The sequence below is a fragment of the Cuculus canorus genome, chromosome 12, assembly GCF_017976375.1.
Source record: "Cuculus canorus isolate bCucCan1 chromosome 12, bCucCan1.pri, whole genome shotgun sequence".
Lineage (NCBI taxonomy): Eukaryota > Metazoa > Chordata > Aves > Cuculiformes > Cuculidae > Cuculus > Cuculus canorus.
The window spans coordinates 3,195,036-3,209,207 of NC_071412.1; the positions used below are offsets into that span (position 1 = coordinate 3,195,036).

At 45.3% G+C, this 14,172-nt stretch overlaps 1 protein-coding gene across 4 annotated transcripts in view; it reads left to right on the forward strand.

Annotated features, from left to right (window-relative positions):
• The first annotated feature begins 844 nt into the window (after positions 1-844).
• The window catches only part of ATOSA (atos homolog A), a 54,464-nt gene continuing 41,136 nt past the window's right edge, over positions 845-14,172 (forward strand). The window contains exon 1 of one of the 4 annotated variants that reach the window (XM_054078196.1): positions 845-1,144. In XM_054078196.1, the coding sequence (XP_053934171.1) occupies positions 1,129-1,144 (16 nt within the window). In that variant the 5' untranslated portion in view covers positions 845-1,128. Of the gene's footprint in view, positions 1,145-10,912; positions 11,056-12,859; positions 13,220-14,172 lie in introns of those variants that run through there. The other 3 variants (XM_054078197.1, XM_054078195.1, XM_054078193.1) reach the window with 3 other exon arrangements.

Sequence of the window (14,172 nt, forward strand, 5' to 3'; positions counted from 1 at the left end):
AGCCCCTCTTCAGCTTTCTTGTAGCCCCTTCAGGTACTGGAAGCTGCTCTAAGGTCTCCTCGGAGCCTTCTCTTCTCCAGGCTGAACAACCCCAACTCTCTCAGCCTGTCCTTGTATAGGAAGTGCTCCAGCCCTCCGATCATCTTTGCAGCCTCCTCTGGACCCGTTCCAACAGCTCCATCTCCTCCTTATGTTGAGGATTCCATAACTGGACACGATACCCTACAAGAGGTCTCACAAGACTCTATGGCCCAGGCTGCCCAGGGAAGCTGTGGCTGCCCCATCCCTGGAGGGGTTCCAGGCCAGGTTGGATGGGCCTTGGGCAGCCTGAGCCAGTGGGAGGTGTCCCTGCCCATGGCAGAGGGGTTGATCTTTACGGTCCCTTCCAACGCAACCTATTCTATTCTGTGACCCTACCCTGCCCCTCCCACCCGTGACACTGCAGCCCCTGGAGCCTCAGCAGAGCCGGTGACACCGAAAACACACGCAGTCACCAACCCCTGCAGCAGCCCCGGCCCCGGCAGGTAACGCAGTCCTGCGGGAGGGGGGGCGGCTGCGACTCCTGCTCAGCATGGCCAAAGCCACCGCCCCGGGCGGGCCTTGGAGCGAGCACAGAGACGGGCGAGAGGCCGGGGAGAGGCGCAGGGAACGCAGAGCGGAGGGCGCCCAGTCCGGCCCCGCTGTCAGGGCCCGTACCGGCCGCGGCGCCGTCGCCATGGCAACCGTTCGGCTGGGCCGGAAGCACGCGCGCGGGGCATTGGCCGGCGCGGGTCACGTGGGCTCCACGCGCAGGGCGGGGGCGCGCTATGCCCTCCTCCTCGGGGCGGAGCCGGGGGGGACACGCGCTCCGTGCCCGGCTCGGGCGGGCGGAGCTGGGGCGGCTCTCCCTGCCCTCCTCGGGGCCGTCGGGGAGGGAGGGGACTGCGGAGCCGCCGCGCTGTGACTCAGAGCGGCGCGGGTGAGCCGAGGTCTGTTGTTGTTGGGATTCTTTCCCCGGCAGGTTATAAATAGCCCCGCCGTGTCACCGGAGGACGGCCCGGCCCAGCCCCGGGCTCGGACACCGCGAACCCCTTCCCGGGGCCGGCTGGGAGCGGCGGGGCGTCTCGGCTCCCTGCGAGAGCGGCGACGATGAAGCCGGAACGAGGTAAACGCTTCATTCCGCTGTTTGTTTTTGCTTCGTTTTGTCTCTGGGATCCCGGATCCCCCAGTGTTTCGTTTCGGGGTTGCCCCTTTACCGCCGGTGCCCGCCGGGAGGTGCGGGGTTCGGAGCCGCCCGGTCCCGCCCGCGGCCTCCCATTGTCCGGGCGAGAAGGGCTTTCGCTCGGGAGCGGTTCGGTGTGTGCGGAGCGCAGGGCTGCGGGGACACACCGGCAAAACGCAGCTGAACAACAGCCTGAAAATAACCCCCAACTTCCCCCTGTGTCGTTTCATAACCTGACAGTGCTTTTTGTTCCGGTTATAAAGGGCGCCGTATCGTCACGGGCGTGCTGGAACGCTCATTTTTCACGACCGTTTGGTTGCATCTTCTCCGGATCGCTGACATCTGGGCTTAAAGGAGAATAAAGCCGACTGTCTACGTATATGTCTATAGCGCTCCGGCTCTTTTGCGGTATAGCAACAGCTGCTGATGCCCCTAGAGTTGGAAATATGTCATGACTTCTATTTTGATCCACACGAGCAGTGATTATTGATTCCTGATAGCTGAAGCAAGGCTATTTTTTTTAACAAATCTTATAAGCACTCATCATAGAACTCTCAGTGTTAATTAAAACCAAAATTGTTGCTTAGATATTCGGGTTTCTTAGAGTTTTGGTGATTCTGTTGTTCGCCTGGTTGCTTTCAGTTTTTAAAACACATTCTTTTTGTGTTATAATCACTTTGGTGATTTGAAAAACACTTTAATACAGCTTAGATATCCGTCTGTTAAGTGCCAGCACTTACATGACATACACATCTTAATTAGGTTTGTTAATGACATGTTTGCTAATGGTGACACCGCATAAATGACCACTCTTTATATGCTGTAAGGATTATATGGTGTGACGATAGTACAGATAGTACAGAAATCATCATAGACGTATGCATAAATTAATGGGGTTTAAGTACTAGGGATTTGAAATGAGCTTTTCTCTTTGCTTTCCTCATTTCTTAATTGCTTAAACCTTCACCTGATTGATTGCAGGAAGGTGGGCTGTTCTTAGAATCTCTTTAGATTTTAATACCAGATCCTGAAGCTTGAAAACTGTTTATTGTCAAGGTGAAATGAAATTTCGAAACGGCCAGTTAAAGCCCAAGTCAATGTTTGCAGCTTTAAAATGTTCTGCTGTAGCAGTTCAAAACCTCTGGATGACCTTTATGTATTCTTTTCTTTAGTTTATAGGCAGAAAAAGTTAGAACATTGGAAACATTTTTAGTTGCTGTATGGTAAATGATCAGATGCCTTTTTAATCTGGCGTAGAGGGAACAAAATTTATAAAGAAAGCAAGTTACTAGGTTGGCGTGGTTGGTTTTTTTCTCTCTAAGTTGACCATTAATAAATTGTGATTCTATTCATTGAAAAATGTCTACACAGACTGGGTGAAATCCTTCAGAAGTAATGCTTTTAAAGTCTTTTAAGATAATTAACAAAAATCTTGAAATAAATTATGGATCTTGCCAAACATTGGAGAGTATCTCCAGCCATTTTAGTAAATACCTCCAGCTTAACTGTGTGCTAATGTAATAGAGCAATACTGTGCACAAAGAGGGTTTTGACAGTGCTGCCTAAATGCCACATGAGGCCCACGGAGACTCTTAGGAGGCACGAATCATGCAAATGTTTGCATGTGCTGCTTTCTGCAGAGCAGCTGCACCACAGGATACAAGCAGTCAAGTGTGCAGTCACCTGCTTCCAATCATCGCAGATTAAAAGCAAAGGACAGGGGAGAAGCAGACCACAGTCTTCGCTTTTCTGCAGACTGAAAATGCCAAGAAGACTGCAAATCCACACACCAAAGAAACACAAAGAAACAGACTTAAAAGGACTTGAAATGTTTGGGTTTTTTTTCATTCGTGAAACTAATTGTACCAGAATCATTTGGAACAGAGAGATGTAGTTTTTGTAGTTAGAATTAAGCTTAAAACTATAATTAATAAGATTGTGATGCCCAGACATGTTGGAAGAAGGTATGGTTCAGCCTTTGTCATAGTACCAATAAGATTGTTATCTGCAGCAAAAATAGGTGGTGCAGGAGAAGAAACGAGAGGTCCAAATGTGCAACCACTTTTTTAGCAGTGGAAAATGTTACAGAATATTTCAAGTAAAGGAGGTGAGAGGAGTGAGCATAAATGAATTAAAAAAGGGAAATTTGGCCCTAAGGTACTTGCCTCCCTAAAGGAGGCAATAGGGAAAGTTTGAAAATTGCAGATATAGACATGCAGATGCAGTATGTGAGAGCAGCATGGAATGTGGAGGGCTGCATAGCGGACCTGTGGAGCAGTTTTGCAAGTGTGGGTGAGAGGTTTGGAAGTGCAGGCAAAAACGTGGACTTGCAGAGGCACAGGGTGTTCACTGGATGTGTCTCATGAGCACCACTTGGGATTTGCCCAGCAGGTGGGGTGTCAGCATGGAAGGGCAGAGGTTGCTCTAAGCACATTCACGTAACCGCTTCTTTTCTGGGTCTGGGGAATGCAGTAACTGAAATACTGATGGCTGCTGCTTGGCTTTACCTTTCCTCGACTGCCATTCTCTAAGTGAAGTGTCAAAGCATCTTAAAATACAGCGGTCACGATGCTTCAGCTGAGGCTTTGCCAGTGCCAGTGTGAAGAATGGTTTCTCTTGAGTAAGATGTTTTTGGAGACACGCTTGAGTTTTGTTTTTTTTTCTCTTTCTGCAGTAACAACATATCAGCTTACCTAGCTTTGATCCATGATGCCGTTGCAATTTAGTTTCTGCAGCACAGCTGCCTGGTCAGCTGCTTCGTGTTGCGTGTTTAGACCACTGTCTCTTTTCTGAAGTACAGAGCTTTGCTCTTGCTTCTATTGAACTTCGTTCTAATGACTTCTGATCGCTTCGCCAGTTTATTGAGCTTGGGAGACAGAACTAGACTTTGTAGCAGAGTGCTGGCAAACTCTTCCAGTTCAGCTTCGTTCATAAACTGTATAAACACACTGTTTCACCATCGGAGTTAATGAAAACATTGCATAATGGCAGGGTGATATCTTACTGCCAAACTCGGAAGGCTTATTATGTACTCTTTGAGTACCCTTGGTGCACAACTGGAAAAAGTCTTGTTGTTTAGATGAACCTACAGTACAGTCATGTTTTACTGTGGGAACGTTACAAGACATCAAAAGTCTTACTATAATCTGAATAGCTCAGAGTTGCTGTTCCTTCCTCCTCCCTCCCCCTCACTGCATAAATGATCATTTAAAGAAGGAAGACGGGCTAAATGCATGCTGGCTGTTTTTTATCACCTTATACTAGACTTTTCTTACTTTTTTATTACCCTGCTTTGTTTATTCCTGTGCTCTGTGTTCTCTGTTTTCTATTCTGCTTTCACTTACAAATTAAGCAAAAAGCAGTTGTCTCTTACTTTCTGAAGTATTAATTCCATCCTTGAGATTATCCTAACTTAAAGAAGTGGCTTTCTGTCTACAAGAGAGGAACAATCGGTCTGAAGATTGCTTTTTCTCTTCTCCTTCCTTATTTGCAAGTCAAACTCAGATATGTGCCTCCGGGTCTGTTTGTAGTAACTGGGTTAAGAGACTTTCTTCCACCCTCTTTGGTGGTTTGGTTGGAAAGAGCTAGCTCTTTGGGTTCAGCTGAAGTCTGTTTACTACCTCCTGTTGGAAACAGAGCTGAAGGATCTCTGGATGTGATTAATGAACAGCTGATTGGATGCTTTTCTTCAAGTTCTTAGGAGGAAGGATGAGGAGGGGTGGAATTGAGGGGAAGTGAGTTGAACCAGTGTGTTTAGGAGTCGTGGAGTTGGTTGTGAAATGAGGAGACCTGGATAAGGTCTTTGTTTTTAAAATCAAGACTTAGTTTTGTGCCCTGAAAGATTTTGTGGAAAACTTCTTAGCAAAGATCATGTGCTACAGAGCGTGCAGATCCAGAAGAATCTTTTGAAAAAGGATGAATGGTATTTTAATGTCCGGTATTGCACAGTGATACAGACATTTTAATTTTCATCTTCTCAGTGAAATGTCACAAAGCACTTAAACTTTTTGGTGGTGGAATGATGTAGCTGGTAAACAAAGTAATAAACTGGAAATGAGGTGCTTCCTGCTTAGTGGAGCTGTCACTCCAAAAGTGTTTAGGCAATGCTTCGGGCTTGGTTGCCACAGGTAAGTGCAGGTTGGGTGATAATGAGCTGGAGGTGACGCTGGTCCCTGGCCCCGGAGGAAGCCGTGCTAGCAAACATGCTCCACCAGGCAGGGGCACGTGCGAGAAGGTGCGTGTGGAGAGGGAGGCTGGCTCTGACGGGCAGGAAAGGGTGGGGAGGGTCAGCTTTTCCTATGTGGATTACTTTCAAATAAAACCAGCTTATTCTTTACAAGAAAGAAAAACTAAAACTGTTCAGGATAAAAAACCAACCAACCTGGCAGGTGGTCAGGATATTACACTCAGTTTCCATTTATAAGGCATGAAGCTATCTAGCCCTAATCTTTGTGGGGAGCAGATTTGTCCTGATAACAGGTAGCTGCAGTGGATGAGAGTAGGTGAAAAGGAACATAAGCCTTTTTTTTCTTAATTGAGGGTACAGTCTAGATTCTTTCAATGCAACTTTGTCCTTGCATTAAGGAAATGGGAATGTGTGCTCTTTTATTGAATTTCTACTGCAAAAATATAACTTGGAAGAATTCTTAGCTTTTAGGTGGTTAACTTTTTTTTTTCCCAAAAAAAAATAATGCTATTCATCTGTAGAACTAAAAAAAAAAAAAAAAAATCTTAACTTTTGGTTTGAAATACCTGCTAATGTTAAAACTTTCCTACCTGTTATGCAACTCTTGAGCGAGGTACATTCTTTTGGGTTGGAAGTGTGCTTTTATTCATGTTCAGCAGAGTCCTGCGCTGCGTGCCTGTTGCTGAAAGAGGACAAACCATTCTAGTAACAACTTGGCCATTTTCTTTTTGGTTGGTTGGTGTTGTCCATACCAGCTGCCTTCAGAGGGGCTCTTGTTGCTAAAACAGATACTGCTAGCATGGCATTTAGATGGTGGTTTGGGACTTGTGGGTATGCCAAACCCACAGGCTTCGACCCTTCTGACCCTATTCTAGACTTGAAGTGAGAAACTTTGGCATGTCAGATCAGATCCCTGGGCTGAAACGTGTATTCGTTCCGGCTTAGTTGTTAAGGGCAGTGTTGAAACTATTATTGGATACGAGGTCTGCCAGCTTCTAAATGTTTTTAAAAATAAGCTAACATTTATAAATATAGATTCTCATGAGAGATGGGAGCTTGTTGCCAAATGAAATTCTGCTTATTAAAATTAGAAATCTTCTGTGAAAACACAGTAACTGATGGGAACAAACCAGCTATATGACATTTGTTAAAACAACTTGGTCTGTCTACTTCACTGTTTACAAAACCTGTCTTTGTTATTTTGACAAATGCCTGCTAATAGCAGCTGTTAAACGGTGGTGAAATAGCCATAGCCTTTTATCCTATCAGAAACAAGTTTAGGATAAGTCTGGCAGTTACTAGCTGTTCCTAGTCCGTAAGGTCTTGCAGTTTAGGTGTGATTATAATATCTACTTTTTACATTCTGATACGGTTTTTATGTTTCATAGATTTTTGAAGGTGTCTCACATGATTGTCTTTCAAGACAGTAGTAAATTGTTCAGTCTTTGCAGGTCATTTGTATTTAATGTTTGGACAGAAGGTAGTTTTAGAGTTTAAATTGGTTTAGAAGTACAATTGCATGGTTGCCTTTGTACTATCGAGTACAGAAACTTCACGTGTAACTAGGCAATTAATGTTGTCTGAACCCGGGTGAGTGTAACTCCAGAAGAGCACCTCTTGGACTTGGGTATGTGGTTGGACTTCAGAAGACTTCACATTCATTGCATGTTCCCTTTTCTGCTGGTCCCGTGCAGGGTGGGATGAATATAGCTATAAGCACGTAGCTGAAGCCATGTGCAGTTATTCTTGATCTGCACGCGTGACTACCAAGGTTGGAAGAGAGGGTTTTATGAAGGCTACTCGTAAACAATATAATTGAGTTGTAAGACAGTCATGAAAAATCTCCAACTGTTCTTAACAATTCAATGTTATTCTGACCAAATTAAATTTTTATATTTAACTTGCTTGTATTAATATTTTTTTTCTTTAATGGGCCTGACTAGTTCTTTTCACTAGTGATTGTTGCATTACCTTTTAATGTTAGCTTTGGGACCAAAACTATTTATAAAGTTCCAGTCTGGGGTGATATTACTACATTACGTTGACTCAAAACACGAAGATGTAATGGTATAGTATGAGTTCTCAGGGGTAATTTGGAGAAGAGCTGTGTATGAATCAGAAGAGGCAGATGAACATGCTGGGAAGGAAACTCTCCACATACGTGAAATATTCATGATACTTCTGTGGGTGTTCTAAATGGAAGAACCCTTGTTAAGAATGAAGTCTGAGAAGTCTTCTGGACAACTTTGTTTCTTTAAGATCAGTAAAAGGAGTTCTTCAGCTCCTCCCTACACGTTTACTTTGATTTGACCATTTCTCATTTTGTGGGAAAGCATGCGGTCTCTCTCTGTCCAGGTATGTCATACCCAGTAACCACACTTTTCTCTTAGCAGTGATCTGTGCATTTCCCAGACCCGTTGCTAAGTATGACTTTTTTGTTCCTAGGGAAAAAACAAGTTGGTTGTACTAAAAAAAGAGACTGTATCTGAAATAAGGAATCTGTGATTACACATGTGCCATGTCATCTGTTTTACATTGTGTATCCTGGGAAGTTAGTGATTTGTTTCCGTTAAGATCCCTGGGAACCCTGTTGGTAAGTAAGTCCATTTTAGACTGTGAACTTCCTTAGTGAGACTACAAGCAGGTGACTGCTCATGCTAGTTTAACCTCTTAATAGTTCTGTGCATGCAGGGATTCCTTTTCCTAGGGCATGTTCCACACTTTGCTGTGCTCTAATAAATAAAGCTTCTTTCTCAGGGTGCTGTGCAAGTATGTTGTTCTCATTTGGTATAGTGGGGAAAGGAAAGGAAGGACAGAGAGAGGACTTCAGGGAAGAGTCAAGGATGGCGAGCGTTAGCCTGTGTCCTCGGTACAGTCAGTACCACAGTGGGTGGTGGTGGTATTTTCTTCTGCTGGTCAGGGGAAGAAGGAGGAGAGGTGCAGGAAGAGCTGCTGCGGTTTAGCACGCTTTTTTCAGAGTGGTGGGAAGCCCTTCACCCCTGCCAGGTATTGTTCTCCTTGGTTCCCTGCCAGGGCACTAGCCCAACGTAAGTGAAACAAACTGTGGCTCGCTTATGCTTTCAGGCAGATCAGCAAGTTTGGTAGAAAGCTTTGTTTGCAGACGTAGAGGGGCAGAGAGGGTGGTTAAGAGTAATATCTGAGGAAACTGTGACTGGTTGCTGGAGGCATAACTTCTCTGTTAGCAGAGTGAATTTGCTATGTTTGGCTGATTTTTTTTGTGTGTTTTTTTGTGAAGTCCCAAGTATCAGTACACTTTCTTTGCCTGTTAGCTCTGAATATTGCAACACAGCCCAAGTAAGACATCCTATTTGCTTGCTCTTTTTTTTATTTTTACAGCTTTTTTTAGTCAGGCTTTTAATTCTGATGAAGTAGTTGGAGTTGGAGGTAACGTAGAAGAGTACAGATGCATCAGGAAGAGAAGAGCTTTAGTAAATATTCCAGTGATTTGGAGTTAAAGAGGAATTTTCTACCAGTAGAAACTGAACAGAGGCAAAGTCGCCTAGATCGATATGATCCGAGAATGCTCAGTTAGGTGAAAAGGATTGATACCTAAATCTTAACACTCATGTTGCTCAAAGGTAAATACTTTTTTCTCTGCTATATGGTTCTTTAAGAACAACTCTTTAAACACGTTTCCTAGGAAAGGTTTCCTACTTCAGATGCCTTTTAATGAAAAGTATGTCTTTATTTTGCCTTATTTTGAAGGGAAACAGCTTCTTCCTTTTGGAGCACATGCAATTTGAATGGCTCCAGAAATTTTGTTTACTGTGGCAAAGCCATGAGAAACAAAGTATCTGGAGGACTAGGACTGGGGGAGAGGGCTGGGTGATGATAACTGCACTCCTAGCAGCACCTGCAGTGTAACTGCACCATGCTACCACGAGCAGATCCCCTTTGGGAGCGTGCATGCTGTTAAAAGAGTGAATGAGTAAACCCAAGGAGCCAGTTTATGAAGCTGAAAGAGGAGGAATAATTGATAGTACTACAGAAATTTGAAAGTGGGGATCAGTGTAAAACTGCTAGAATACACACCTGCCTCATTTTACATCAAGGGATTAATTTCAGTGAAATTGGCATAACTGACTATTATTGTACTGCCTCTGGATGTTTCCTACTGATAGTCTCGCTGAATTAATGAGTTTCTATGAGAAAGTGATTTGGGTCCACTAGAGAGAAAAGGTTAAGTGATGATGCTTGATATGCATTGTATGTTCTTTCATCCTATCTTCATGTTGAGAATATATAATGGCCTTTCATAAAAGTTTGTGACACTTTCTAAGCTGACTGTATCAATCCTCAGTTAGGCTTCTGATATGAAGTTTTGAGCAGCTTTATGATACACACTGATTTGTTTTAAAATCATGGTGGAACTGCTAGCATGTGATGCTTTCAACTTTTTTAGGTGTGCTGCAGACTATCTGTAGTCTTTCTCACTCAAGCAATTCGAGTTTAAACATCAGAAAGAGGAAGACTGAGTGGTCTGTCTCATCAGCTCTTTAACATGCATCACAGCATCGAGAACTGACCTCAGATTTATTTTGAGGAATTGAGCATCTGAGGAGAGAGAAGAGGAATAGGGTTATGTACATGGGAGTGCTTAGTGTTTTTATATTCTGCAAATTAATAACTTTATACAAAATGATTGTTTCAAGCAAGAGATGCATTGGTAGAAGTGTGGTGGTTTTAGCTTGTCTCTACAGCTAGGCTGTGTAAACAGAAGGAGCAAAGCATAAGTGACTTCATGGCACCTTAGGTGTCACGTGCACACCTCTCTCTTCCTGCACGAGGCTGGGCTGGAATCTGAACTGGAGTGTTTTTCTGAACTAGCTCGTTACTAGACATCCTGTGCTTTGGCATGACCTCCAAAGGCTGAAGTCAGGCATTTTTTGTCATGTAGGGATGGTGCCAACTATGTCTATGGGCAAGTGCCTCTGAATTGATGCATAGTTTACTTGATAATGAGATGAACCACACTTGGCTACAATTTTGTGTTTTACAGAACGTGCTGGACTACTTATTCCTAAAGTTTATGTTGGGATAAAATCCATTCTTATCAAGACCTCATCTATTTTTATTTGAATAAATTATCCTGTTTGTGGCAGAAGGTGGGTTAAAATACAGTCTGTTTATCTTTCTTATTACTTATCATTTTGCACAGCATTAACACCGCGTGGGTATTAGTAGTATTTTAAGTGCAGCTACTTTATGATGATGGAATATGCAGATTAAGATACAATCCTATGTATATCTCTATGTACTACTGTATTCTCTTACATTCAGTCACGCTAGCAATGTCCTGTTATCACAGATATCTTGTGCCTCTGCTGGAATTTGTGGAAGAGGTCAAACTTACCAAGGAGTAGGGTGCTTCAAGATAGTTTTTAGGTTGAATTTCTAATATTGCAGTTTCTAAATTTAGCATTTTATTATGTCAAATGCATTCATTTCTGGGGTGTTCTTCCACAAACAGGCACAGAGCTCAGCTCCACATACCTGCAGCTGGCTTAGGACTGTAAGATTAAATGCTGGTGTGTCAACGTGCTGTCCCACTTTTACTGTATTTGAAGAATATCGGGTATGAAAAGGATCTTTCTGGTTGCACTCCAGTAGCCCAGTGTGGGGAGACTGTTGAAAAGCATTATGGTGGGTAAGTATGCCTGTCGTCTGGAGGCAGCTGCTCCTCACTAGAACATTGTTAGCTGGCCTATAAAAACAGCTGGTGGCTGCAGAGTACCGTCTCTGCCAGCCCCCGTGGGAATTGACTTGGGGTTGTTGCCTCTGCCTCTTGCTAGCAAAACTTTTAAACATGCTGTGTTTACCAATGTGATAAATATTCCTCTTCCCCCCCCATAGGTACTGAATAACTGTTTCATAGAAAATCATCTGAGTACTTTTTTCAAAGGCTACGTGGTTGCTTGCTTAAGAAAACTTGAAATTGCTTTTTCAGACAACTGTGTAAACTATGGTGTTTTTGTACAAGTAAATGTTCCATGAAAGAAAAATACTTGAAAGCAAACTGAGAGTATACAGGAAGCTTGAACGGCAGTGACTAATGAAATGGTCTGCTTTGCGTAAGGCACTATCTGTATCTGCAGTCTTTAAATGGGCCAGCTACTAAAAAGTATCCAGCCTTCCTCAGATAAGATCTTGTATAGGCTATGTTTTCTTGCAGCCCCACAGCTAAATCATACTGCTATATAAAATGTGAGTGGGGAAGAGTTGTTCTGTGAAGCAAGTAGCATGTTTTCTGTGCTCTCGAATGGGTTAGTGAGCACTACTGGGTTTCAAATGTGAAGTCTAGTTTGATCTGGACTTTTGGCTTCATGGTATCTAACTACAGAACAAGAGTTTTATCCTTGTTTTGTAGTGTGGTTAACCTGAGGTAAGAGTTTTTCTTTTGTGCTAGTTATGTTAATATGATGAATGCCTTCTGACTTGGTTCTTGTAAATAGGTAAGAACCGGATGAAGTTGTTTAATGCAGACAACATGTTGTTTAGACTGCGCCTGGAATACTGCATGCAAGTTTGAGACTACTCTCTTGAAACAACTTCATAAATCAGTCCCTAAAGGTGCCCACAAAAACACTGAGGAGGGAGTCAGGGGTTTAAGAACCGTAGTAATGCAGGGAGAAGCCAGTACTGGCATTTTCCTCCCCACCATGTATCTGTGAGGTTTAGAGAGATGAGGCATCTGAGCTGCTTCCGAGTGGACCAAGCGGAAAAGCGCTGTGGGAAGTGAGCTCGTACTGGTTGGGGGGATGAGCAGTCGTTTTTTTCAGCTCAGGGTCCATATTCATCACCTCACGTATGTTGCTGCTCAGGGCTGGTTCTTCAGAACTGGCTGAGCGTGAGCTTGGAGAACTTTGTTGCGACGCCTGGGTACTGGGAAGGTTTTCCATGCTCTAAGTGATGGATGTGCTGGTGCCGGCATGTGGCTGGGTCCCACTGCAGGGGTGAGGACAGCTGGGCTTCCCCTGTTGAACTCCTGAGCAAACCAGTGTGAGCTGCTGTGTAAACACATTGTCTGTGCTGATGCCTGATCGAGTCATAGAAATCCATGAACCCAGAAGTTGTAGTTTTGTCATATTTAAGGAATAAAACAATGAAGGTGCTGAAGACCAGCACGTGGCCAGCACTTCAGGAGCCAAAAAAGATGAGAGGTCAAGATAACCCTTATTTTGAACTTTATATAGAATCATACAATCACCAGGTTGGAAAAGACCTCTTGGATCATCGAGTGAGTCCAACCATTCCTGTCTGCCACCAAACCATGTCCCTCAGCACCCCGTCTACCCGTCTTTTAGCTGCCTCCAGGGACTCCACCCCCTCCCTGGGCAGCTGTTCCAGTGCCCCATGACCCTTTCTGTGTAAGGTTTTTCCTGATGTCCAGTCTGCACCTGCCCCGACGCACCTTGAGGCCGTTCCCCCTTGTCCTGCCCCTGTCACTTGGGACACGAGCCCAGCGCCCTCCTCGTTACAGCCTCAGGTCCTGTAGAGAGCACTAAGGGCTCCCCTCAGCCTCCTCTTCACCCTTCCGGGCGGCGAGAAGCAGCGCAGGGGCTGCTCTGCAGCCCTGGGGCTCCTTAAAGCGCCGCGGCGCATGCGCGAGGGGAGGGCACGATCATTAGCGTTGGGAAATGTCATTAATGTGATTTTTACGAGGAAGGCCGTCCCTCCCGCGCCTCAGCTGCCGCACCGGCGGCTCTGGGCGCTGCCCCGCGGGGCGGGCGGCGGCCAATGGGCGCCCGGCGCTGTTGCTGTGCGCGCCCTGGCTCTGCCTCCTTTGTGGGAGCTGCCGGGGCGCCGGGAAGGTGCGTACGGAGGGGAAGGGGGCGGTGGGGGAGCCTCCGGCGGGTCTGTGTCAGCGCTGCGGGCCGCTGGGCTGCCCAGGGGCGCCTCAGCTAAACGGGCCCGCCGAGCCTTTCCTCCTTCCCTCCCGCCTGTGCCAGAGGCTGGTGGGCTTCGGGATTCGTTTGCAGCCTCCCCTTAATAGGCGGCCTGAAAATTAACTCTGTTAGTGGATTACGTTGTTAGGGCAGAAGTATTAAAGGGGCTGGAGCAGGAGGGGGTGTTTTTAAGCCTTAGGAGGGAGAGATCTGCTTAGAAGTCAAATCTGCCACCGGTTGTGGTTACTGTAGCCCTGTGCAACTGCTCGGCTCTTCATTGTTACCAAACCTCTTCCCAAACCACCCTGAAGCTTAACTGAGTTTCTTCTGTGCCTTGTTATGTAGGTCAAGTTTCTCTCTCTCTCTCTTTTCCTTTGCTCCAGCAGGAGGAAACTATTACAGTATTTTGATTTCTGCTAGAAACAATGCATGAAAGCATTATCAGCCCTTTGCCAGTACTTGTTTGTTTCAGGGCAAACGAAGCTGATGCAAATCTGTCAGCTTTGGGGGCAACTAAAAATATGTATTTTTAATTAGCAGCTTCCTGGTTGCTCAACTATATGCATGCCTGGAGAAGAGGAGGCTGAGGGGAGACCTTATTGCTCTCTACAACTACCTGAAAGGAGGTTGTGGAGAGGAGGGAGCTGGGCTCTTCTCCCAAGGGACAGGGGACAGGACAAGGGGGAATGGCCTCAAGCTCCACCAGCAGAGGTTCAGGCTGGACATCAGGAAAATATTTTTCACGGAAAGGGTCATTGGGCACTGGCAGAGGCTGCCCAGGGAGGTGGTTGAGTCGCCTTCCCTGGAGGTGTTTAAGGGACGGGTGGATGAGGTGCTGAGGGGCATGGTTTAGGGAGTGTTAGGAATGGTTGGACTCG